At 55.4% G+C, this 24,859-nt stretch overlaps 3 protein-coding genes across 4 annotated transcripts; all 3 read left to right on the top strand.

Annotated features, from left to right (window-relative positions):
* The first annotated feature begins 529 nt into the window (after window positions 1-529).
* On the top strand, window positions 530-10,650 carry LOC141928872 (protein PML-like). 2 transcript variants are annotated; one of them, XM_074837669.1, is made up of 8 exons: window positions 530-624; window positions 1,263-1,741; window positions 2,698-3,275; window positions 5,832-5,869; window positions 6,897-7,134; window positions 7,600-7,658; window positions 8,440-8,578; window positions 9,224-10,650. In XM_074837669.1, exons 1-8 carry the CDS (start codon window positions 598-600, stop codon window positions 9,982-9,984), a joined length of 2,319 nt encoding a protein of 772 aa, XP_074693770.1. In that variant the 5' UTR covers window positions 530-597; the 3' UTR covers window positions 9,985-10,650. The 2 variants fall into 2 exon arrangements, with proteins under 2 accessions (XP_074693770.1, XP_074693771.1); XM_074837670.1 differs by lacking the exons at window positions 5,832-5,869; window positions 6,897-7,134; window positions 7,600-7,658; window positions 8,440-8,578; window positions 9,224-10,650 and adding an exon at window positions 4,477-5,408.
* Window positions 10,651-12,299: 1,649 nt separating this feature from the next.
* On the top strand, window positions 12,300-15,744 carry LOC141928873 (zona pellucida sperm-binding protein 3-like). Its single transcript, XM_074837671.1, has 9 exons — window positions 12,300-12,701; window positions 13,573-13,691; window positions 13,768-13,871; window positions 14,108-14,285; window positions 14,382-14,502; window positions 14,874-14,965; window positions 15,147-15,289; window positions 15,455-15,544; window positions 15,629-15,744. The coding sequence occupies exons 1-9, from the start codon at window positions 12,300-12,302 to the stop codon at window positions 15,742-15,744; spliced, it is 1,365 nt and encodes a 454-aa protein (XP_074693772.1).
* Window positions 15,745-19,795: 4,051 nt separating this feature from the next.
* LOC141928669 (zona pellucida sperm-binding protein 3-like) lies at window positions 19,796-22,372 on the top strand. The gene is made up of 9 exons (XM_074837272.1): window positions 19,796-20,164; window positions 20,613-20,731; window positions 20,821-20,924; window positions 21,143-21,320; window positions 21,401-21,521; window positions 21,613-21,704; window positions 21,871-22,007; window positions 22,084-22,173; window positions 22,248-22,372. Exons 1-9 carry the CDS (start codon window positions 19,796-19,798, stop codon window positions 22,370-22,372), a joined length of 1,335 nt encoding a protein of 444 aa, XP_074693373.1.
* The last annotated feature ends 2,487 nt before the right edge of the window (window positions 22,373-24,859 follow it).

Raw genomic sequence — 24,859 nt, 5'->3', positions numbered from 1 at the left:
GTAAGCGGTAGTCGCGAAGCAGCAATGTTGAGACAAACAAAGTCTAACACAGTTCCTTACAGGTGGTCCCCCTTTTGTGGTGGTCCCCATGGTGAAGATGGCCGGGGGGTACCGAAACCCTGCAGGAAGGGGCAAAGGACAGCCAGGATACAGCCCCCCAGGACAAAGAGGGATGCGAGAATCCTCTTCAAGGGGCAGAGGGACAGTCCCAGAGCCCCCTCCCAGCCGCGGGGTGCAGAGGGGTAGGGTGGTGGCAGGAGGCGAGACCCCTTTGGCACGGAGCGAGGCAGAGCACTGGGGCCCTGCAGTCCGTTTCCTGGAGGATGCTGCTCCTTGGGGAAACACCTTGGTTTTGGGGTTTTTTTTGGGGGGTGTCTTGGGGTCCCCTCTGGGTTTCTTCGTCCCGGATGGCCGGGAAGGGCTGAGCCGGCTGCGAAGCTCTTTTCGGGGGCGTGGGGGGGGGGGGTGGGTGTAACCTGAGCTGGGAGCTTCCCGCCACGAAGGAGGAGTTAACAGGCAGCGCGGAAGAAACCGAAAGTACAGGCAGCGCAGGCAGCGCAGGCAGGCGGAGGAGCTGCCGGCCCTGCCCGCCCCGCCATGGCCACCGCCGGCTCCGGCCCCCGGGTGAGCGCCGGCTGGTCCAGGGGAGTCTTAGGGGGATGCGGGCGGGGGGCTCGGCGGGGTCCAGACCAGGAAGTTCCCGGCCCCAAGGCGGAGCCTGGGGAAGGGGGGCCATGGGGATAAGAGTTTTGGGGTGTTCCCCCCCCTCCCCGGTTTGGTGGGTGTTGGGTCCCCAGTCCAGCCCCGCCAGCCGTGCGAAGGCACAAGTGCGGGAAGGAGGGAGGCGGGAGGCCAGAGGATGGGCTGAGGGAGGGAGGTGGGTGGGGGAGATGGCTGGGAAGGTGGTCCCACCCTGCCACGGTATCATCCAGTGGTACCTGGATGCTTCCTCCGTGCCCCATCTTCTGCGCTGCCCCTCTGCTGCCCCTCCCCACCAGCCCCATAGCCAGGGGAACCATCTCGTTTCCTCTTTGCTAGAGGGAGAGGAAGAACACAGCAGGGCCCCATCCATCCAACCCTACCATGGTGCACAGGCCATCTCCAGACCGCTCACAGGGCCAGGGCATCGCTGGTGGGAAGTGGTTGTTCACTAGTTGCTCCAAGTAGGGTTTGCAGGTCACCCCCCCCAGCCAAGATGTGGTTTCAGAGGCTCTTAAAAACACACTCCAGTGCTCATTCCTCTTCCTCTCTCCCTCCCCAAGTTCCTAGAAGATGACTTCCAGTTCATCCTTTGTGAGGGCTGCCAGCAGGAATCACCCAACCTCAAGCTCCTCACCTGCCTCCACACCTTTTGCCTCAGTTGCCTGAGCGAGAGCAACCCAATTAAGCAGTGCCCTTTGTGCCAGACGGCCATCCCGCAGGCCAGCGGCATCCCCGCCACAGACAACCTGCTCTTCACCAGCCTGCAGGCCAGGCTCAAGGTCTACAAGAAGATCGTTGATGGAGTTGACTTGTTCTGCGACAACTGCGAGACAGCTGGCGAGTTCTGGTGCTCTGAGTGCGAGGAGTTCCTCTGCACCAAGTGCTTCGAGGCCCACGAGCGCTACCTGAAGAGGGAGAGCCATGAAGCCAAGAGGGTGATGGACATCAGGGCAGGGTCTGCTAAGGACTTCCTTGAGGGCACTAGGAGGACCAGTAACTTGTCCTGCTCCAACCCAATCCACAAGAACCAGACTGTAAGGTAGGTCTAAGGAGGTCTGTCCCCAACTGGGTGGTTTCTTGTCACAAATCTCTTTGGACTAGGCCATGATGGGTGTCCCTGTCCTGTTGCTGCCCTGATTGCCACCATGTCATGGAGAAGATGGGTGGGAAGTAGTGACCAGCGGGCTCTAGGGCATGGAGGGAGGGTTTGGATGAAGCTGGGATCGAGTTGATGATGGGAGTGTGGGGACAAGTAGACCAAGGGAGAGGTGTGTGGGGGGGTGTTCCTTGCTAGGGTAAGGAGTGTGAGGTCGATGGAGCTCAGCAAGAAGAAGGTCTGTTGCTTCAGCTGCTGTGATGGACAGCAGAGAAGGGTGTGTTTTGCTGATGGTGCTAGACCAGCTTGGAGAGGATTTTGGGGAACAGCATGGCTGCAGTGCAGGACAAGGTTTAAATGCCCTCAAAGGAACGTCCAAGTGAGAGGGGAAGGGGCTGGAGCATCCATGGAAACCAGCACTGATGCTAGCCACGATGACCCAGATGCAGCCCCTGCCTCAGCATGTCCCTAAGCCACCACTTGTCAGGTGAGGAATGGATGATGATCTCTACTCCCCACTTCTTATATTCTTGTCTTAGGCATCTTATGGAGATAAGATACTCTTTGGTCTTATATTCTTATCCATAACCCCAGTAAGCACTCATGGAAGGGCGTAGAGCTCATTTCTTCACTGCCCTTGCAGTGCATGGATGAATGTCTACCATAACGCTTGCACAGTCACCATGGTGACTTTAACCAGACCAGCAGAGGAGCAGAGACCCTGTGGAGATAGTGGACCAACATATTTCTTTGCAATTGGGAGAGTATAAAACCAAATGCCTGGCCCAAACTTGGTGGTAACTTAAATTCAATGAATGAATGAATTTGCAATTTGCTAAATGAATGAATTGCCAATTGTATGGTACAAATTACTGCTCTGCTTGTGCTTGGCCTCACAGCATCTACTGCAAGACGTGCTGCAAGCCTGTGTGCTGCATCTGTGCACTGCTGGACAGCCAGCACGCCCCCTTCTGCGACATCCACAGCGAGACCCAGCGCAGGCAGGAGGAGCTGGTCACCATGAGCCAGGAGCTGAAGCAGAAGAGAAGCAGCTTCGAGGCCACCTTCGAGGTGCTGCAGGCTGAGGCCTCCCGGCTGGAGCAGGCGCAGCGGGAGATGCGGGAGCTGATCCGGCAGCACGTGGAGCAGCTGGTGCGGCTGATCCGGCGGGAGGAAGAGGAGCTGCTGGAGCTGGTGGAGGCGCGGCAGGAGCAGGGCCGGCGGGAGCTGGCGAGGGAGCTGCAGCGCGTGGAGGGGGTGCTGCGGCGGATGGAGGCGAGCGAGCGGCTGGTGGAGAAGGTGAACCTGTACGCCACGGAGCAGGAGGTGATGGACATGCAGCCCTTCATCAAGGACTCGCTGGAGGAGCTGCAGCAGCTACAGCCGCCGGTGGCCCGGGACCGAGCGCAGCCCGGGGACTTTGCTGAGTGCCGAGCCAGGCTGCAGGCACTGGTGGAGCGCGTCATGGGGCACCCAGGTGAGGAGGCACTTGGCCAGGTGGGTTGGGAAGGGCGGGACTGAAAGCAGAGTTGAAGGTTGTAATCCCTGGGTAAACTATATTCTCCATGGGTTTCAAGTCTCCTTCTACGTGGTGACTTGATGGACCTGTGCCTCCAGCCTTTGCTCATGCAGTGGGCGCACTCCGACCTCTCCCAGGGGCAAGATGCAGTTGTTGCCTCCATCACTTCCAAAGCAACACTTGGCTCTTGCCCCTGCGGAGTACGACAGTCCCCCAAACCCAGTTCTACTGGGAGATAACATGGTGAATCACCTGGGATGGAGCCATGCCATGGATTGAAGGACAAGGGAGGTGAGTGGCACTTGGAGATGGGGTGCGTGGAGCGGGGGCTTGCAGAGGCTGGTGTTGGCAGGGAGGAAGCAGGTGGAAGGGTTGGATCAACTCTGCATCCTCTCTGAGAAATGTTTGTGCTGGTGACATCTGCAGGTCCCTCAGGGGACATAACCATCCTCCAGCCCTTAGTGTCCTGCCACCCACTGACCACTTCTGCTCCTCAGATCTCCAGCCAGTCTGCCTTTGTCCACAGCCATCTGTGGCAATTCCCCTTTTGGGTTGTTGATTACCTCCTTGGGATGGTGTATCTAACCAGAAAGGCGAAATGTTCCCTGGGAGCACTCCCTGATAGGGATGGCAAGAGGTCCACGACCGCTGCTGGATTTGCCCAGGTCTTCTCCCAGCTCTTTGGTAGCAGCACTGTGGTGGAAATGCTGATGGTTTGGGAGTGGTGAAGGCCTTGGGATGGTGTGCTGGAGAATCCATGTTTGGTCAGAAGGTGGTAGCATTCTCCCAGAAAATGGGGTTAAAAAAGCAATGGGAGGAAGAGACTTTGTGGGGTCTTCTGCTCCATCCCCCTGCTGCTGTCTTCAGACCTGGGCTATGACCAGTGACCTCCTTGGCCTCTGTGGGCATCCACCGTTGAGCTCCCCAGGGCAAGCTCATGGGCTATGGGCGGTCCATTGAAGAGCCCGGGGGTGATGTCCTGAATGGAGCTTGGGGTTTCCTGGGGACAAGGTGTCTCCCACCCCACTCCTCGTGTCTCCATTGCGTGGTAGGCACTGCCCCTCCATCTCCCCTCTCCACCCCATGGAGGCAGACTGGGAGGACCCTCTCAGCCCTGATTCTTCCCTCCTGCTCCCTTCAGCCCCTCTCCCTGCAACAGGTACCTCCACTCCCCAGCACGACTCCCCGTCCAAAGACAAGACCACCCTGATCCCGGACCTTGAGCCTCCCGGGGAGCATTGCCAACCACCTGGAGGTCTCCCTGCGGGGCTGGCTGCCCACCACCAGCCCTGTGCCCCCGTGTTGGACCCGACCGGCGACAGAGGACACGTGTGTCCAGACCAGAGAGGGGATATGTCCCCCACCCGACCCACACCTCCAGCCCTTCTGATGCAGAGGAATGAAGAAGCAGAGGAAGGCTCGGGGTCAGCCCATGGGGACACTGTGCCTCTTTCCAGGAGCATCCAGGACTCTCTGACCTTCCTGCAGGAAGATTTCAGTGGCTGGGCCAGGTCCAACGTGCAGCAGGCAGATATGCTCCTGAAGACCAGCAATAACCTCCTGCAAGCTCAGCGCAGGGCAAACAAGCACCTGGTGTCCGTGACCCGGGAGATGCAGGCCATGTCCCGCTCCCTGGCCACCATCGCCTCTGCTGTGGGACCCTTGCTGCAGCCCGTGGCCAGTCTAGGGGACCTCCCCACCACAGATGTGGACTGGCCATTGCTGCCCTCCAATGTGCTGGAGTTACTTCCTCAGAGCAGCACCCCACAGAAGCATGAACCACTGGTCCCAGCGGCTGCCACGGCCCCTTCCCCCAGCAGCCACCCTCCTGCCACCCCCCCTGGCAGCTCAGCACTCTTGGAGCCCCCCAGCCCAGCTGCTGAGGGGGAGTGCCCCAAATCAAGGCACCCCACCAGGGGCAAGCGCGGTGGGAAGACCAGCACCAGACTTCAGAAGCGGAGGAAGAAGTGACGGTCTGCAAACGTTTGCCATGGACTGCAGCTGCTTGAAAAATCCTTTAAAGGTCCCTATGGAGACCAGGCTCTCCATCTCATCTTGCTATGCCAATAAATCCTCCTGGGACGAACAGTGCATTAGTGCATTAGTCTTTTGCTGGGTTTGGGAAGGCAGCATCTCCCCCACAAACAAGCCCTTGACGCTGCATGGCAATAACTTGCTCAAGAACAGCATGATACTACTAATTTTCTTTTTTATTTCCTTCCCAGCACGTGTGACCTCCTGGCTTATGGGTCTGGGAGGAGTGGGAGGGCAGCAAACCTGTATGGGAGAGCTGGAGGAAAGGCTTTAGTGTGAGGATGAGTGAATGAGCTGGCCGGTGGCCAGGCAGAATGGGCACCTCTCCAGCTCACTGCTGGAGCTCGGCCTCAGTAGCGTCTCCAAGAGGTGACCCTCCTGGAGCCACCTGCACCTTCTGCAGAGCCTTTTCTTGCTGCTCTCAGATGTCCCCAGCGTTGCCCACCTTCCTCTCAGCTCAATGTGTTTTTCTTCTTTCAGCATCTTCCCCAGCTCCAGCCATGGAAAACTCCCCCCAGGTGAGAGTGGGCATTGCTCTGGGATTTTTGCCTCATGGGGTTACCTGGCAAGAATTTGGGGTTACCCCCCGCCCTTGCAAGGTTGCTTGAGTTCTGGCATTTGGTTGCTGCTTTCCAAGTTCTGTTTTGAAAGAGATGATCAGCCAGGCTGGCTGGGCATAGGGCTGCAGAGCCAGGGCAGACTTTGTCCCTTGAAGGCGCCTTTGTGGCTAAGGCGCAAACATCTCAGCATGAGACATGCCGCTGCTTGCACCATAAAGAGCTCTTGTAGGCATGGTAGCTTGCAAGTCGTTTCCTGCCTGCACCCTGCCCTGCCCAGGGCTGGCAGCGGGGAGATGCTGTGACTGGTTGTGATGGATTTGGGGCCCCCGAACACATGTCCCAGAAGAAGGGCAGAGCCCCACTCAAGCAGAAGTGGCCTTCAACAATGTTGAAGGCAAGCTCTCTTCTGGTTTCCAGTCCCATAGTGCAGAAAGGAGACCTGCTTCCCTTTGCTTGGGACAAAACTAGCATCAGACCTGCCTGCCTTTGCTTGGGACAAAACAGCCATCACAGAACCGAGGCTGGTGACCCCCAGGCTGCCCCTCTGCAGAGCACATTCCCAGCCTGGGATCAGAAGGGCTTAACCCTGCCTGCAAACCCTGCAGAGTCTGGGAGCCTCAGGGCTGAAGCAAGAAGATAAAGATGATTTATTCCCCCAGCTCAGGAAGGGGAGGTTCCCATCTTCTCCTTTGCAGTTGTTAAGCAAAGCTGAAAGTTTTCCTGACGCTTGTCAGGCAGAGAGGAGACCTTGACCAGGGCAGTCGGAGTGGCCACAGCCCGGGATAGCCAGGGCCTTCATGCCAGAAATGAGGATGTGGTGGGTGACCCCAGAGCAGCAGAGACCATCTGGGCAAGCAGAGCACTTACTTTGTGCAGGGACAAACCCGTGTGGTCAAGCTTGTCCTTTGCCATCAGAGAACAGCCAAACATCTCCATCCCTGACAACGCAGGGCTGCTGTCACTGGGCTCCTCTTTGCACACTTAGGTCTCCAACTCTACCCCTGCGAAGAGAAAGAAAGTCCAAAATGCAAAAGTCCTGACGCTGCCGATGAAGGTAGCAAAGGTTGAAGACAACGATGACGGGTGGAACCAGACAGTGCCGCAGCAGCCAAGCTGCTCGGACCAGCCTGGGACCAGCTGTTCGGTGTCCCCCATGACTCTCTCCAAGGAGGACAGCCTGCTGGAAGATGTGCCAGATGGCAACGGTGGCCTGCACGACTCAGGTAAGTGGTATCCAGAGCAGTGAAGCTATGGGTAGAATATGGGGTGTAGGCATTGAGGCAGGGCAGTTTGAAGCATCTCCATAGACCTCCCAGGAGGGTAGTTCTGTCCCAGCACATTGTCTTGTTCAAAGACAAGATGTTTGGTGGAGATTGATGGAGAACCCGATGTTGCTCCTTCAACTGCTTGCATACTCTTAGGCTACGTGATGCTGCATTTTGGTCCTCTCTCCCCTGTAGGATCCTGCCCAGTGTGTACTCTGTGGCTTGAGAGAGAATCAGTCCTTTTTCAGGTTGTCCCTGAGGGCAGGGTTGCTCCCTGCTTTCTCCACACCCACCTTGCTGGTTGTCCAGGGTCACTCTTGGCATGATTGGTGATGCTGATTGGGGGACCATTGGCCCTGGCAGTCACTGCAGGGGTGGACAGCCCCACGTCTGAAAGGTGACACGTCTTTCCTTCCTTCGCAGATAGCGATGTTCTCTGCTTGGACAGCTTTGAGGAGGACAGCACCGATGAGGAGTCAATGGTGAGTGCAGTTAAAGGGCTTTCAGTGCTTGGCCCAGCATTGCTCAGTGTTTAAGCCATGAAGGCTGGACCACGTGGTGCTTCCAGACCTTCAGGACCATCCCATAACCCCCCTTAGAGCCTGGCAGGGAACTTGTGAAATTCTTCCTGAGTGCCAAAATAAATCCCCTCTAGCTCTCCTCCGCTTCTTGGGGAACTGGGTTGCCCAGCATCTTGGAGACCTTGGTAGATACCATCTTGGTGACTCCAAGGTGGTGAGCAGCCAAAACAAAGGTCAGCAAGAAGAGGCAGTCCAAAACCTCACCTCTCTGAGGCTATGGATAGATGGGGTTTTGTTGTTACTTTGCAACACCAATCAATTCCCGTGACAGTCTGCACGACCAAAAGCTGGTGACTAGCTCTTCACTAGAGGTTTTAGAAATGGGCAGCTTCCCTTCCTTGCCTGCTGTTTGCTGGTTTAGGCCCTTGGCTCGCAGCCAGAGGGGAGATGTTCGATAGCCCCAATTTTTCTGTCACTTTTGAGCAGAAAGCCAGTTGGGAAGGATCCAAGCGAGCCGTCCCATGTGGACGTGCATGGAGTGTGCATGTCACTTTGTTTTGTGGTGCTGGAGGAGGCAAATCTTCGTGACCAAGCAAAGGGGCTTATTACAGCCTAAGTCCTCTAGCAGGCAGTTTGAGTAGATCCCTGAGCTTTGGTAACATCCAGGACACACGAGTGCCCAGAGCTGCTGCCCTGGTTCTTCCTGTGATGTTTATTAAAAGCAAATTGTGTGCTTTTCCAGGACTCCAGTGCGCTAGATGATCTCAGCAGCATCCTTGATGGGAGCACTGGTGAAGACTACCTGGGCCTTCCCATCAGCAGCCAGAACACTCTGGACACGAGACAAGGATCCCTGGTCTTCTTTGATGTGAAGATTTTGAGTAAGATCCTAAGTGAGGAGGTCCCATGTTGCAGCCAGCTCAGATCCCCACATCTGTCAGTGTCTCTTTTTTGGGGGGAGGAAGTTCAGGCATGTCCACCATGGCCTTGGCTGCGTAAGGGAGAAGACAATATCCTGAGCTCCCAAGAGGCCTTGCCTTTGAGTTTCAGGACATCTGAAGGAATGTGGAGCCTGTAGGGCCATGGGGAGATTTCTCTGAGGTTGCTCAGTCAGTTAACCAGCCCTTGTGCCATTGTGTCAACATGGGCTCCCCTGCTTCTCCCTCCCATCGGCCAACCTCCCTCGGGTGAGGTGGATTTTATTTTTAAAGCTCCTCTCCTTAGTCCACTCTCAAAAAGCTGTAAAGGCCCTCATGTTCCTGGTGGGGGGAATGATCCCACTGCAGGAGGTGATAGGTTGATGGGAAGGACACTCCTGAAGGACACTGGAGATGCTGGAAGTTGAGGGTGTGACTGAATGGTGAAGAAAGGTGAAATGATGGATCAGTCCCCTGGCTGGTATCGATGGTGAAGACTGTTAGAGGCTGAACAACTCAGTCAATGTTTTATTTTCATACTGAATAAGAGACTAATTCTGCCTTTCCTCCCTCTCCAATCCTCTTTCCCTCCCCCATCCTCTTCTCTAGAAAATGAAACTATTCAGATGACAGTGGTAGATGGAGAGAAAATATTCCCAGTCCTGATTCAGCCAGTGAAATATTTGTCCAGCTTGATGGCCAAAAAGCGTGTCTGCGAGATCGGTCTGAGGAATCTGCTGTGCCACCTCAACACTGTCCACAAGCCCATCCTGGGTGGCTTTGGTCTCTGGTCACTCCCCTTTCCCACCCTCTTGGAAGCGTTGACGGTCATGAACAAGAAAGAGGAGTTCCGCTCTGTTGTGTATGGATTCCTGGACATTTTGCCCGTGATTAAGGAGGAGATCCCTGAGAGGGATAACTACAAGCTGAAGAACTTGGCCAACACTTACCACTGGTGGTACTTCGGTGACTGCAGTGCCATGGAGAACGCCAGCATTGTGAAGTACTTGTGCGAGATCCTGGACATCAACCTAGTGAAGAAACCCAGGCAGATCCTCAGTCAAGTCAGCCTGGAGTCCTTCATCTCCCTCCAGCCCTTGCTGGCCGAGAAGTTCCTCACCAAGCCATCAGCCCAAACACTGGCCACCCACAACATCGGCCTCTCCGAGCTCTGGTTCTGCTACCTGCACAACCCTGAGAATGGGCTCCAGAAAATGTGCCGTTTCATCAACGCTTCCCGGCACAGCTCTGAAAAGAAAGTCCGAAACCTGAGCAAGGTCAAGGTCTACTTCCAGCGCCAGGAGCTGAAAGCCGTAAGATCCCAGCAGGCAGTGATTTCCCAAGAGCTAAAGAGCGAGGAAAAGTGTTGAAAGATGCTGGTACCTCTCCAGTACTCATAATCCTCTCACCCACGGGGATTGAGTCCTGGAGCCAAATCCTGGCTCACATCAGTAGTTTTGCCTTCAATATTTTCTGCCCACTCCTGCCTGGGGTGATGAGCCTGGGTCTCTGGGGTGTGACTTTTGCTGTCCTCTCTCATCTGAACTTGTGCTAAGAAGAGGTGAGAACACCAGCTTAGCTGGGAGATGTCCTGACTCTGATCCGACACCCTGCAGCCACACCGTGCCTTTGTCTCCCTTCTGGATGGATCAAGCCAATTCTTGAAAGAAATCTTTCAAACCATTTCTGGTCTGGGTTTTTTGGGGGGTCAATGGGATTTGAAGCCAGCTGGAGCAACAGCAGGTGAGGAAACTGGTTTGGAAGGACCAAGAATGGTGGTCATTGCTGGGAAGGGGGTTGGGCAGAGCTGCTCTGTTCCTATGAGCTGCTGTGTGGGACACGGCTGTGGGAAGAACTGAAAGTCAGCAGGATCCTACCCCTCTAGCCTGGGATATGAACCTCCTAAGTGGGCACACAGGGTTATGACTTTCCTACCTCTCCCCCTGCTTTCCTGGATCAAAGACAGGCAGGGAATTGCTTGATCAGGGGATGAACCTCATTGCTCTTTGGCTCCTGTGCCTGCCTACAGCTGCAGAAGAAATAAATAATTTTCCTAGTTTGTTTTGCATTGCAAATTATTTCCTTTTTCTCCCAGTTCTCACAATACCCACTGGCAGATGTACAGGGTGGTGGGTGGTGCGGTGGTGGCCTCTTGAGCCCACGATGTTGCTGAGATGAGCATGAGCACGGGATGACCCACGTATGTAAGACATGCAGCTATCCCCGAGATAGGTGTTGGCTTCAAGACAAGCAAGAGAGCATCAAGAGGTTCTGTTTGCTCAGGGAGGTGCCTAGAAAGCCTGTCAGCCCGCTCCCCATGGCAACAACCCAAGTCATTTCCCTTCAGATGGTGCATAGCTGTCCTGCTGGCAGCTATCCCGTTTGGATCATGCCAAAACAGCCTGATTCAGCCACAGCTATCACCCGAAACTTGTGGGCATCTCACCTGGTCCTCACCTGCGTGTGCGAGAGTGCACCAATGTTTACCAAGAGGCAGAGACAAAGCAAACATCCTTGTGCTGTCCCTAAAACCCCATACAAGGACTCCTGTCCAAAGCTGTGCTCCTCCCTGGTGTCACTTCAATACACAAACTGCTTTTTCTCCTTATTTATAGTCTCTAACCAGGCACGAGGAAGTTTGCAGGGTGATTCAGCTGGGTTAACCTGCCCTGGTCCCCTCCCTCTGGGGACCACGGAGGGGACAACCTGCTGCTGAATCATTCCAGGAAGGAGTGGACTGCCCAGACACTCTGGGGACCATTTTGGCCCAGGTCTTATTATTCTAATAATTATTATAAATAATTATTATTTCTAATACCTAACAGCTCTAATATTATTCCTCATAAGGATTATTCTATTCATTATTTTACTACCACTCATTTCAACACCAGTCCTGCCCAGGAAGCCAGTGGCTCCAGGGGACAAGTCTGTTCAGGAAACAGTTAAATGATGATGTGTGTACAAGCATTTTCCTCCCTTTTGCTAAAATCCCGGGAAGCACAAGGGTGACTGCGCTGGTGCGGACGCCACCATGTGGAGTCTGGTACTGCAGGCGCAGAGACACGGTTCAGGGCAACCGATGGGGATCTTCTCTATGAATCCCCCTTTTCCTTGTATTCTTCCACTTCATTCAAGTTTAAATTTTGCCTTCTTCCTCCAAAAAATCCACTTTTGCTTGGTAGTGAAGAGCCAGCCACGAGTCCCCAATTGCCCTTGACATGAGTGGCTCCATGAGGATCATCACCACCTTGAAGGAGCTGGCGACAGGGACAAGTTTGGGCACCTGAAGAGTGGGTTTGCCTTGGGAAAGTGTCACCCCCCATGCCATCCCCAGTGACCCCACTGAAGAAGGGCCCCGTGATCTGAAGGTGGGACATATGGTCTGGAGGTGGGACACATCTCTGTGGAACTTACAGAGCTGGTTGTTACCAAAAAACAGGGAAAAACTGCAGTTGGCTGCCCAGCAAACTCAACATCTCTCCTGTGGGCAAGGGAACCAATCCAACACCTCATTAGATCCCACCACAATGAGTTCCACAGTGAATTGGGTGCTCTCAGGTGTTGCCAATTGCCCTTATGGGAGGTGTGCTGAGCATCACCTGGGGTAGGAGTGGCTGTAGAAGATGGGGGCTATAAAAGGTCCCTGGGCAGCAGCTGTTCCTTGTGCTGGACCCTGGTAGGCAAGATGAGGCCTGGAAGCAACTTGGGGTTTGCGCTTTTCTGCTGGATTTTTGGGGAGGTGGTTGCTTACAACCCTTGGGGCTTTCCTAGAGGGGATGCAGAGCTGCGGAGGTATGAAGGGGATCTTTCCTTAGGGTGGTCCCATACTTTCTCCCAGCCCTATCCCTGGGCATGGGTGGATGTGTCCCAGCTCCAGGCTGCAGCCCCGCTGCACCCCGTGGCCGTGCAGTGCCAGGAGGCGCAGATGGTGGTCACAGTGCACAGAGACCTCTTTGGCACGGGACGCCTGGTTAGGGCTTCAGAGCTGACCCTGGGCTCTGCTGCTTGCCTGCCGGTGGCCCAGAGCGCTGCTGAGGGTACAGTGACCTTTGTGGCCGGACTGCATGAGTGTGGCAGCGCCCTCCAGGTAAGGCTCTAGGGGGGCTGGAGCCCTAGGGTGGGGGGTTTGCCTCTTGGCTTACACCTTGGTGCCTTGGGATGCTGGCACTGTCAGGAGTTGCAGTGAAGTTGGGCTCAGGGAAATGCTCCAAAGCCTTTCCTAGAGGCTGAGCGTCTCAGTCTGCATTTCAAGGTCAGCAGAAGCTGTGCTGTCCAGTCCAGGGACTAGCTCTGGGGTTGTGCGAGCAGGGAAGGGCATGCAAGAGGCAGAGAAATTAGTTTTTTCCTGATGAATACAGAGGTATCTAAATCTTCCAGGACTACTTAAGCTGTTGCTGCCACCTTCAGGGTGGAGCCCAGATGACCTGGTGCTGGGAGCCGCTGCAGCAAGACGGCAGTGGATGCTTACCTCGGGAGGCACCTCCCTGAGTGTAGCAAGAAGCTACTTCACAGAAAACTTAAATTTGAAGTGGTGTCTGTCCCCTAGGAGATGCTTGGGGCCATGAGGGTGAGTAGGTGCCCCCCCATATGCCAGCCAGCAGGTATCTTCATTAAATCCCCCTAAACAGAAGTCACTCTCTGGTTTCCTGAGGGACAGACCTTCTGGCTGTTGTTCTGGGGCATAGAAACTAGAAGGAAAAAAAAAAACTTTAAGCACCTCTGCATACAGCTCTGCTGCTGGCCAGAGGTTGTCCTGGGTCAGGCTGGAGCAGCTTCTCAGGCCAGAGCATCCCTGCAGCAGACAAGTGCCACTTGCCTGCCTCTGGTGCAAATGCTACTGGCTGATGACCAGAAGAAACATCTCAGCGTTGTCTCCAGGCTTAAATGTGCTGCTCTGTGAGCATGGCCAAGGAACAGGGCTCTTAATGACTGGATAATGTGTCTTGTCTTTTCCCCAGGTGACCCCTGATGCTCTAGTCTACAGCACGAGCTTAAATTATAAGCCAGTTCCTGCTGGCAATCCTGTGATCATCCGCACCAGCCCTGCTGTGGTTCCTGTTGAGTGCCACTACCCGAGGTGAGCCATTGCAGATGAGTGCCAAGCAAACCATTCTGCTGCCCCTGAGAATTTAACTATGGGCATCTCTCCCCAGGAGGTACAACGTGAGCAGTGATGGTGTCAAGCCCACATGGGTGCCCTTCCGCTCCACCCTGTCCTCTGAGGAGAAGCTACCTTTCTCCCTGCGCCTCATGAATGGTAGGTTTTGGGTGAGGGTCTCCTCTGGTGCAGGGCACCCTGAGGTGACCATGCTGCCACAAGATGGCACAGCTGGTGCTAGTATCACCCCATGCTCCTGGAGCAGCTGAGATTTGTAGCAAAGTACAGGTTTGGTGAATACCCAGGGGCCTGTGCCCATTGGGGTTTCTGTGGGTGGAAGCAGTGAAGCACAAGCTGCCTTCCCATTCATAAGTGCCTGGCGACTCTTCTTCCAGATGACTGGAGTGCTGAGAGACTCTCTACCATATTTCAACTGGGAGAAGTCCTCCACTTCCAAGCTGGTGTCAACACAGAGAACCATGCACCTCTGAGGCTCTTTGTGGACAACTGTGTGGCTACCCCAACCCCAGACAGGAGCTCTTCTCTCCAGTATCCATTCATTGACTTCAGTGGGTAAGAGCTGGCTGTGCTGTTATTTAGGGAGGTGTTTCTGCAGGTTATGGCAGTCTCTGACAGTGACTTCCTGCTGGCCCTTGCTTCTGTGTCTAGGTGCCTGGTGGATGGGCAAATGGATGATGCCACCTCGACTTTTATATCCCCAAGACCCAGGCCAGATGTGCTTCAGTTCGCAGTAGATGCGTTCAAGTTTGCAGGAGACTCCAGCAATCTGGTAAATACATACTAAAATAAGTGAGCTCCCTTGTCTAGATGGTGTTGTAGCCTTAGTCCATTAAGAAAGCTGATGTGGTTTTGTCTAGAATTGCATTCTCAAGGCAACTGCCTCATAGCAACCTATGAATGCAGTCACCCTGTGTTGCTGGCCCTCTGAGCCAAGGATCTTCCTCAGAGACCAGTTCTGGTACTGGTCAAGACAAGCTCTTCTGATGGGCCTCAGTAGCTGAATCCTTAAGTGGCCTGAAGGAAGCAGAGGGGCTTGAGCTGCCCTGGGGAGTTGGTGGTCCCATTGGAGACTAACTTCATGGTGGATGGGAAAGCCATAAAGGCAAATGACAGCCTAACCCCTCTGTCTGGCCTCCCCAGATCTATGTTATCTGTCATCTGAAGGTCTCTATGGCTGATCAAGCTCCAGACCCTCTGAACAAGGCTTGCTCCTTCAACAAAGCCAGCAACCTGTGAGTAGTTGGAACAGAAACTTGCCCAAGGGTGAAGTTTGGGCTTCTCGTCTGGTGTGTCACCTTCCAGGAAGGTGGGGTTGGCCATCTGGCTGGGAGGGTTTTGGTCTCTCCTAGGAGACCCTGAAACATGAGAGGGATTCCTACCGTAGGGTGGGCTGGTCACCAGGCTCTCTTCTAGCTGGGCTCCTGTGGAAGGCACCCGGGATGTCTGCTCCTGCTGTGAGATGAGGAGCTGTGGCTTGGCCAGGCACTCCAGGAGGCTCCATGCTCCCTCTCGATGGCAAGGAGGACGTGCCCGGAGAGAACTGCCCTCCCAGTTTGGTATGTCTCAGTGTGCCTCCTGGTCTCTGTCACCACCATAGTAACTTGCTCAGAGCTGGGTGGCTGGAGCTGCCTCACTACCCGTTGGCTCCTCAGTGCTAATCCAAGACTGGGGAGAGCTAGATGTTCAAATGAGTTTGAGTGCCCAGAGGTCCTCCCTTTCAGATCCCTTGGAGAAAGAAGCAGATGTTGTGGTTGGACCTCTCTTCATCCACAGCCGGCAGGATCACTCAGTTAGGAGGATGCCTTCACAAGGTAGGGCAAACTCAGGGAAGGGGGATAGTTTGTGTGGCAGGTCCTGGGTCTGGCCATAACCACCTCCTTATTTCTCCTCCCCAGATGCAGGTCACTTGTGGATGGTATTGGGGCTGGCTGCAATTGCTAGTTTGGTCATGCTGATCCTTGCTGTTCTAGGAGCTCTGACTGTCTGCTGGAAACCCAGCAACCCTGTTTAAGTCACTGGTTTCAACTCTTGTAGTCTCACAGGCCTTCAATTTATTTATTTTATTGGATGTAGGCTTGGTGGGGGGAGTGGAGAAGTCTTCCTGGAGAGACAGATGAATCAAATCTTCATGTCAAGATTTGTCAAGACTCTGCTTCTTTGTCTCCCTAAACCCAATTTGAGTATCTCATTCTCCTGAAGCCCTGTCTTCAGCAGAGCTTTGTACAGCCTTCCACCCCCATGAACTTCTCCCACATCACCTAGTTGGGAACTGATGCAAAAAAATCACCTCCCACCTGCTGTTTTCTTGTCTGTAGAAGCATGGAGTTGTATTTAGCCTCAATGTTTTACCTTTCTGTGGAGCTACTTGGGTCTGCTCCATACTGGTAACTCCTTAAGTCAAGCGGGGAGCTAAGGGTTAAATAAAATTTGGACCACTCTCCTTCTGCCTGAAGCTGTTTCTGGGAGAGAAATTAAGTTTTGATGGATGAGGAAGGGAGCACAACTTGAGGGTTGGTGGGTTGGGCTCTTCCTGGGACAGACAGTCAGGAATTCCATTCTCTGCCCCAAGGACTGTTTACATAGTTCTATGTAACAAGCCTTGGCTGAAATGTATAAACAGTCCTTGAGGCAGAGAATGGAATTTCTGCCCCCACTTCCCCCCCACCTCCAGAAAGGGGCTTTCTGACATGCCTGAGTCACATTTGCTTTTTTTCTTCAAGTGCTGTGGAATTTGGGTTCTTCTGCTTAGCAGAGTAGCTGTAACAGCAAGATGTTCATGCCCCAAACCCAAGTCCTGTTGCTCTCTGCTAGCTGGGAGAGGCTCCTGCTTTAGGCAGCAGTAGGAACTGGACCAGCTGAACATCTTGGGCTGTGGTGTTTGTTGTCAGAGCAAATTCAGGTGCCTTGATTCACAGAAGACAAACCTGGGAGGAGTTGCTTGTAGCATGGCCACCTCTTGAGCTGGCTTTGCAGGGGGCAGGAGGACTTCAGCAACCTCTTAGCCTGCTCTGGGGGAGCTTGGGCAGCTCTCTTGGCTGTGAGGGATGAAGTGATGTATTGCACAACCTGATGTGGCTTTAGGTGTCATCCAGCACCCTGGAGACCCTCAGCTGAATGCCTTTGATAGCCATCACCTTACAGTAGGATCTTTGGCACAAGGTATGGAGCTGGAGTTGAGACTTTGGGCTACCTAAACCCCAGTCCCATCCCTTCCCTTGGCTGCTCGTAGAGCTAAAAGCAAATTAGCCCTCCCTCAGAATTACAAGATTGGTTCTGGGTTGGATCAGGGAGGTGCACTGACTTTAGGTTGGGGTTGTCTTTCCTCATCCATATAATCTGACCCTCACTGGAGGGGGTTGGTCCTTGTCTTGCAGCAAGGTGGGAGGTATAGGACCTCTTAGGGGGAAGAGCTGGGAGAATTCTTCACCATCCCTTAAGAGCTGTGAGGTGTCTGCTTTTGGGACAGAAGGGAGAAGAGAAGGGCATGGAAATGGGGGTGGAAGTGATCACAGAATGTGTTCAGTCCAACACCAGATGTATCAGCCTGCCTGAGGCTGGCAAGGTCCATAGGTGAAGATTCCCCCACCTCTATGTGCCCAGCCCAGGGCTGCACAACCCTCCTGGAGAAGAAATATTTCCTCACCCAACCTGAACCTTCCAGACCACAAGTTGTGGCTGCTGATGTGTTAAACTTTCACATAACTGATTCCTTCTTGATCAGTATCTTCTCTAGATGCTCAGTGCCCTGACCATCCCTTGGCACACATGCTCTGAGCAGGGACTCTCTCTCTGGTTTGCCAAGACACGTGGAGGAACCTTTTACTGAAAACCATTCTCAGCACAGCTGCCCTGCAGCCATTCAACCAAAACACCTCAGCTGACTCCAGAAAGGAAGACAAATATCAGCCAAATCTGTTTTACAAGGAAACTGGGAATGGGGAAAAGGTTTCTACATCCCACTCTAGCAGCTCCTGCACCTTCCCAGGCAGCATCCCCAGCTCTGGCAAGGCTCAAGGGCAGCACTGGTCTTGCTGTCTGGTGAGAGAGTTTTGACCTGAAACTTTGTTATAAGGAAAAATGAGATATGCTTTAAAGTCTACTTTATACAAGGTGGGAAAAAACATGGGGTTTTGTGCTTGTCCAGTGCCCTGGGACTTTCTGGTCTCTGCCTCCTCAAAAAAATGAGCTCACACTTTCCCAACTGTGCTGGTCCATGGCCAATGTTGTGTTGTGCTTGGAATAAAGATGGGACAGCTGGTCCTGGCAGGGGCCAACCTGGGAATAAAAATCCCCTTTTTCACAGTGAAATGTTTCCTCTGCCCTGAGTCTGGGCATGTTTCTTCACCTGAGATTCACCTCTGCTAATCTGAGCTGTGTAAACACAAGATGACCCATCCAGGGGACTTATTCTCCTGCTGGGATCAAGCCCTGGTACCCAGAGACCCACACCCTAACCCCAGAGCTGCACACTGAGCTGCGGCTCTCGGGGATGTGATGGGGTGAGACCAGGCATCTCCCACAGTCCTTGCGGCCAAGGACCTGGCTGAGCTGTGATGCTCTCCCCTGGGAGGGGGCAGACACTTATTTACTGATTCAGCAATGCCTGCTGCCATTATCTCGGTGACGCACGGGGCTCAGCCTGCTGGAATCCCTGGCATTTCTACGCAAGTGCCAGTTTCAAGGTATTTTAAACATGAAATACAAGTCCTGGACTGGCTGACAGCAGCAGGGATGGGGTATCAGCTCCTGGATGAAAGGAGGAAGGTTTTACACTGGCTCATAAAGCTTCATGCAGGTGGTTTTGGTGGATGTTGAGTCAGACACAAGCCAGTCCCAGCTCCAAACCCAGTGTGATTTCTGCTAGGAGTGGGCTGGCTGACATCTGCCCCAAAAACTTTCTGTTTCTTTTCATTTTCTCAGAAATGGCTTAGCTGCTCCAGCTCAAGCCTCCAAATCAGAGGCTTCGTAATGTCCCTAAGACTTGCCAGGGACATCCCGAAAGATGGAGAGGGATTTGGGGTATGAAAGGGAGCATTCCTATTACAAAGCCAACAAGATGCTTGCAGAGCCCTGACAGGGAAAAATAGTTAAAGATGCTCAAAAGAAGGGACAGAAACTCCAATAATGAAGCTTGAAAGCATGTAAGGTTTATTTTTAAGCAGCTTTTCCCCAGCTGTGAGGAGTCAGGCACTGCCCAGCTGTGCTTGTGGGGAGTGGGGTACAAACCAGGGTGCCGTGGTGTGAGGAAGAGAGCGATGGGTGGAGCGCCTTACCTCTGCCGCCTTCTACCCCAAACCCGTTTCCTTGAAGGCAACAAAACAAACACAACCCAAAAAGCTGGGGAAGGGCAGAAGAGGTAAAAAAGAAAGGTTGTGGTTCTGCAGCTAATGAACTCACTGCCGAGGCTGAAATGGGGGTTGTTCGGCCCCAGCTGAGAACAGCCACGCTTATGTCAGTGGTGAGGGCTCTCCATCATCTGCTACTGACCGAACATCCCGGTCCTGGCCCCACCGAGGAGCAGGGGGATGTGTAAAGCCCCTATTTAGGCTGGAGCTGTGAGCATGTGGGCTCCTGGCCACCCCCAGCACATCAGCATCCGAGCGGAAAACCAAAGTCCCAGGGGGGCTGACAGTGCCAGGCAGGGATGGTCCCCATGGAGGAGATGGGAAGCACCCGGATTGGGATCGTGGACCCTGCTCTCCCTGCTCCTGTCACCTCCCCAGCAGCCTTGAAAAGCCCCTTATCACCCTGTAACCTAAACAAGCCACTTTGTACCAGTCTCCCCGTCTCCAGCTTCTGCTGAGTTTTATAAACAACTTCCCCAAAGAGGCTGACGAGGATGTTTTCTCTTGCCTTGGGCAGCCCAGGAACAGGGGGTCCCAGCACCCCGGAAATGACTCGGTTGTGCCTCCCCTCTCCCCTCACCCACGAGGGCTGGCCTTTGGGTGCCATTGGTCCCCAAACAGGAGCCCAGGGGCGGATGGCTCCTGCTCCTGGGGGGATATAAAGGCTGGAGGAGCAGCGCCAGCTCTCTGTGTCAGTGTTTGCTGGAAGAAGGAGGGATGGGACCTGAAAGCGGCTTGATCCTCTCTCTTCTCTGCTGGGCAGTGGGCGAGGTGGCTGCCTACCCACCCTGGGATTTCTCCTGGGGTGAACCAGCAAGCCGGGGAGCACGGGCAGACCCCCACACCTGGTCCTGGGTGGAAGACCCCCAATCTCGAGCCATCTCCAGCCAGCATCCGGTGATGGTGCAGTGCCAGGAGGCTCAGCTGGTGGTGATAGTGAACAGGGACCTCTTTGGTACTGGCCGCCTGGTCAATGCGGCTGACCTGACGCTGGGGCCAGCAGCATGCAAGCATTCCTCGCTGAACCCTGCCCACAACACCGTCACCTTCACTGCCGGCCTCCACGAGTGTGGCAGCATCGTGCAGGTAAGACCTTTTCCCCGCAGTTCTTCTCCCAGTCCCGGGATCCCGCCTGGCATCCCCGCCCCGAGCAGCTCCATCCTCTGTGATGCCAGGGGAGCTCTGGGTGCCGGACGCAGAGCACCATCGAGGAACACCCTGGGGGAAGGATGAGCAGGTATTTCACCCAAACCAGAGTGTTTTTGCCCAAAGCTGCTTTGCCCTTTCTGCTGGAGACATGCCGATGATGCAAAGCCCCCACGTCAGACCCATTTTGCTTGTGTTTTGGCCCATTAAGAAGTTTAACTTGCTGAAAATGTAGTAGGGCTCCTTCTCCATCCCCTTTTCCCTGGCTTTTCCCCCTTTCTTTGGATTTTCCCAGCATTTTTCAGTTGGGAAAGGATGGCCACATGGCTCAGTGGTGGTAGGAGGTGGGGTGGTCTCGCTGCCGACTTCTCACTGCTTTTCTGCCCAGATCACTCCGGATTCCCTCATCTACCGCACGCTCCTCAACTATGACCCCAGCCCTGCCAGTAACCCCGTCATCATCCGCAGCAACCCCGCTGTCATCCCCATCGAGTGCCACTACCCCAGGTGAGGCCTCCCCATCCTCGGTGCCCCCCGCCCCTGTCCCTGGGGACCAGCACGGGGCCGTATCCTGATGTGCAGTGGTCCTTAACCAGGAGGGAGAACGTGAGCAGCAACGCCATCCGGCCCACCTGGGCTCCCTTCAGCTCCACACTGTCAGCAGAGGAGAGGCTGGTGTTCTCCCTGCGCCTCATGAACGGTAGGTGGGAAGCCACCCCAACCTGCAGACGGGGGATTTTTCCACCCTTTTCCCAGTGTGGGGAAGCTCAGGGACCCAGCATCCCACTGGGGAGGCCAACCTACCCCATGGCAAACACCAGCACTCCTGCTTTTGGGCTGAGCCTTGGCTCTGATCCCACGGGAGCTCGGGGACAGCTGAAGTCACCCCCGCTTTGTCACCCCGGTGCTATCTTGCAGAGGACTGGAGTGCTGAGAGACCCTTCACTGGTTTCCAACTGGGCGACGTCCTCAACATCCAAGCTGAGGTGAACACGGAGAGCCACGTGCCGCTGCGGTTGTTTGTGGACAGCTGCGTGGCCGCCCTGAGCCCCGGCACCGATTCCTCACCCCACTACACCATCATCGATTTCAATGGGTGAGTCCCGGCGACCTGCTGGCAGCGGCACTGGGGGGACACACACTGGGATGCTGACCCCCTCCACCGTTCCACCCAAGGTGTCTGGTTGATGGGAGGTTGGATGACACCAGCTCTGCCTTCATCACCCCCCGGCCCCAGGAGGATGTGCTGCGCTTCAGGATTGATGTGTTCAGGTTCGCAGGGGATACCAGGAACCTGGTAAGGCTCTGTCCCTCCCCCTGCCAGCCCCAAACCAAGCCGGTGTCCCCCACCAGTGGGTTCCCACCTCTCTCCCTTGTCCTTCCCACAGATCTACATCACCTGCCACCTGAAGGTGACCCCAGCAGACCAAGCCCCGGACCCCCTAAACAAGGCTTGCTCCTTCAACAAAGCCAGAAACACGTGAGTAGCCACCACACTGAGATGGGACACGTCTGGTAGGTCCCCACCAGCATCCCACAGCCCCCCAGCATGGCACAGGGATGCGTCACAGACCCAGATTTGCGGGACACGAATGCTCTGTGGGTGCTGAGGGGGCTCCAGTGATGATGCTCTCACCCTGCTACAGCTGGGCACCCGTGGAAGGCACCCGGGACATCTGCAGCTGCTGTGAGACGGGCAACTGTGAGTCCCCTGCGCTCTCCCGAAGGCTCAACCCCCTGGAGCGATGGCCCGGCCGTCGCTTCCGCCGCCACAATGCCGACGGTAAGATCCCCGTGGGGATGCAGGAGACACCCCGGGGATGCGGGACGAGCCCACCTCATCCCTCCTTCCTCCCCAGGGAAAGAGGCTGAAGCTGACGTGGTCATCGGCCCCGTGCTCCTCTCAAGGGACCTGGGCGCAGTGGGAGAGCAGGAGGAGAGAGGTCAGGGTGAGTCCCTGCTGGCCGCGGCCCTGTGGCACAGCCCCGGTGATGAGTCTTAACAGCCCCCCTTGATTTTGCAGGTGGGGTGACGGCAGTGCCCGGCGTGGGGACAGGGCTGATCTGCGTGCTGGCTGGTGTGGGGCTGGCCGGTGTGGGGCTGGCCGTCGGCGTGGGGCGCAGGAGGTGCGCCCGTGCCTCGGCGTGAGCGTGGGGCAAGAGCCGAATAAAGCCTGGGAAGGACAAACTGCGTCTGTGCTGCTCCCTCTGCGATGGCACCCTGGGGACATGCCTGGGTGGGGTGCGCTGCCAGGGAGGGACCATCCATCCCCGTGGAGTGCCGGAGCCCCCCCCAGCTCTCGGCGACGTCCCCCATATCTTCACTCGGGTTTCAGCCCTCCCTGGGGCTCAGTTTTGGGAGGTGCCCCACTCGTGGGTGACACTGGGGACAGTCCTCTCACCCTAGAGGAATCCCAGCTGTGTCCCCCCAGCCTTCGGCCACCGCTCCGGGGGGGGGGGGGGGGCGGGGGGGCAGAGTAGGGTGCGGGGCGCTCCAGCTCAGCCAGGGAAGGACCCCAATTCCTTCGGGAGGGCGCGTTTGGGGGGCTCCCCCCTCCTGGAAGAGGACAAGTGACAGCCCGGCCCCCCGCCGTGCACCCCCCCGCTCCCTCCCCGCCCCCGCCGTGGTTTCGGCCGCTGTCCCGGCTCCTCCCGCAGCGGCAGTCCCGGTTCCCTCCGTCCCGCTCCACTCCGGTCCTCCCGCTTCCCCGCCCTCTCTCCGTCCTACCCCAGCCCGGGGAGCCCCGGCGCGGGGGGAGCCGCCGCCGCCCCCAGCCCCGTCCCAGCCCTCCGCACCGAGCCGGGAGCGGCCGCCCTGAGCCCGGGTGAGGGGCGCCGGGGACCGCGGGCTCCAGTTCTGCGACATTTCAGCCCCAGCCCGACATTAGTAACCAGCGACAGGACGAGAGGAAACAGCCTCAAGTTGCGCCAGCAGAGGTTTAAATGGATATTAAGAAAAATTTCCTCACCAAAAGGGTTGTCAAGGACTGGAACAGGCTGCCCGGGGAGGCAGCGGAGTCACCATCCCTGGGGGTGTTTAAAAGACGTGTAGAGGTGGCACTTAGGGACATGGTCAGTGGAGGACTTGGCAGAGTTCAGCTAACGGTTGGACTCAACGATCTCAAAGGTTTTCTCCAGCCTAAATGGTTCTATGATTATTTCAGCGCCAGCCCGATGGCGTTTCTTTCACCCCCAGCCCCTGCCCCACTCTTTCAACCCCAGCCCTACAGTATTTATTACAGCTCCAGACCTTAATTTCTGGCCCAGCTGCAGGGTCTTTATTTCAATTCCAGCCACACACTATGTATTTCAGCTCTCCCCCTACAGGGTTTTATTTCAGCTCCTGCACTACTGTATCTATTTCAGCTCTTCATTCCAGCTGCAGTGACACAGTTGGTATTTCAGCTCCAGCTCTATGTTGTCCCAGTTCCAGTCACGCAGTTGGTATTTCTGCCCCAGCCCCAGGGTTTTTATTTCAGCTCCAGCCCTGCTGTGTTTATCTCGTCTCCAGCTCTGTGACATCTCAGCTCCAGCCCTACAATCTTTATTTCAGCTTCAGCTCTACTGTTTGAGCTCTAGCTCCACATCTTCCCACCACCTCCTGTAAGAGTCGGTCAGAAGATCAGCATTGTCCCAACATTGTCATCGGGGACATGGACAGTGAGGTCCCTGACAACGGCCTGTTTGCAGCGCAGTTGCTGATCCCTGGAGTGGAATGTGGTGCAAAGGCTCCTGAATGCAGAACTGTGTGGCACAGCCAGTGCAGTGCTGTTCTCCTGAGCACTGACCCGTGTGGTGCAGGCAGCGCAGTGCTGTTCTTCGGTGCCTGAGCCACAGAATCACAGAATCATCTCGGTTGGAAGGGACCTTGAAGATCATCTAGACCAACTGTTAACCCAGCACTGACAGATCCCAACTACACCAGATCCCTCAGCGCTGTGTCGACCCGCCTCTTGAACCCCTCCAGGGATGGGGACTCCACCACCTCCCAGGTCAGCCCATTCCAATGCCTGACTACCCGTTCTGTAAAGAAATACTTCCTAATATCCAGTCTAAATCTTCCCTGGCACAACTTGAGGCCATTCCCTCTTGTCCTATCGCTTGTTCCTTGGTTCAAGAGACTCATCCCCCCTCTCTGCACCCTCCTTTCAGGGAGTTGGAGAGGGCCATGAGGTCTCCCCTCAGCCTCCTCTTCTCCAGACTAAACCCCCCCCAGTTCCCTCAGCCGCTCCCCATCAGACCTGTGCTCCAGACCCTGCACCAGCTCCGTTGCCCTTCTCTGGACGCGCTCGAGTCATTCAATGGCCTTTTTGGAGTGAGGGGCCCAAAACTGAACCCACACATCGAGGGGCGGCCTCACTGGTGCCAAGTACAGGGGTAAGATCCCTTCCCTGTCCCTGCTGGCCACGCTATTGCTGATACAAGCCAGGATGCCATTGGCCTTCTTGGCCACCTGGGCACACTGCTGGCTCATGTTTAGCCGGCTGTCAACCAACACCCCCAACAACGCTGCCGTGCAGTACAAAGAGTGTTGTGCTATTGTTCGGTACCTGGGCCTAGCCGGAGCTGTTAGAGATAACCACATAGCCACTGTCAAAAAAGATGGATCGCAACTGCTGCCATAACATCGATGAAG

The sequence above is a fragment of the Strix aluco genome, chromosome 12 (genome assembly GCF_031877795.1).
Source record: "Strix aluco isolate bStrAlu1 chromosome 12, bStrAlu1.hap1, whole genome shotgun sequence".
NCBI lineage: Eukaryota > Metazoa > Chordata > Aves > Strigiformes > Strigidae > Strix > Strix aluco.
This window is presented reverse-complemented; position numbering and strand designations above follow the sequence as displayed.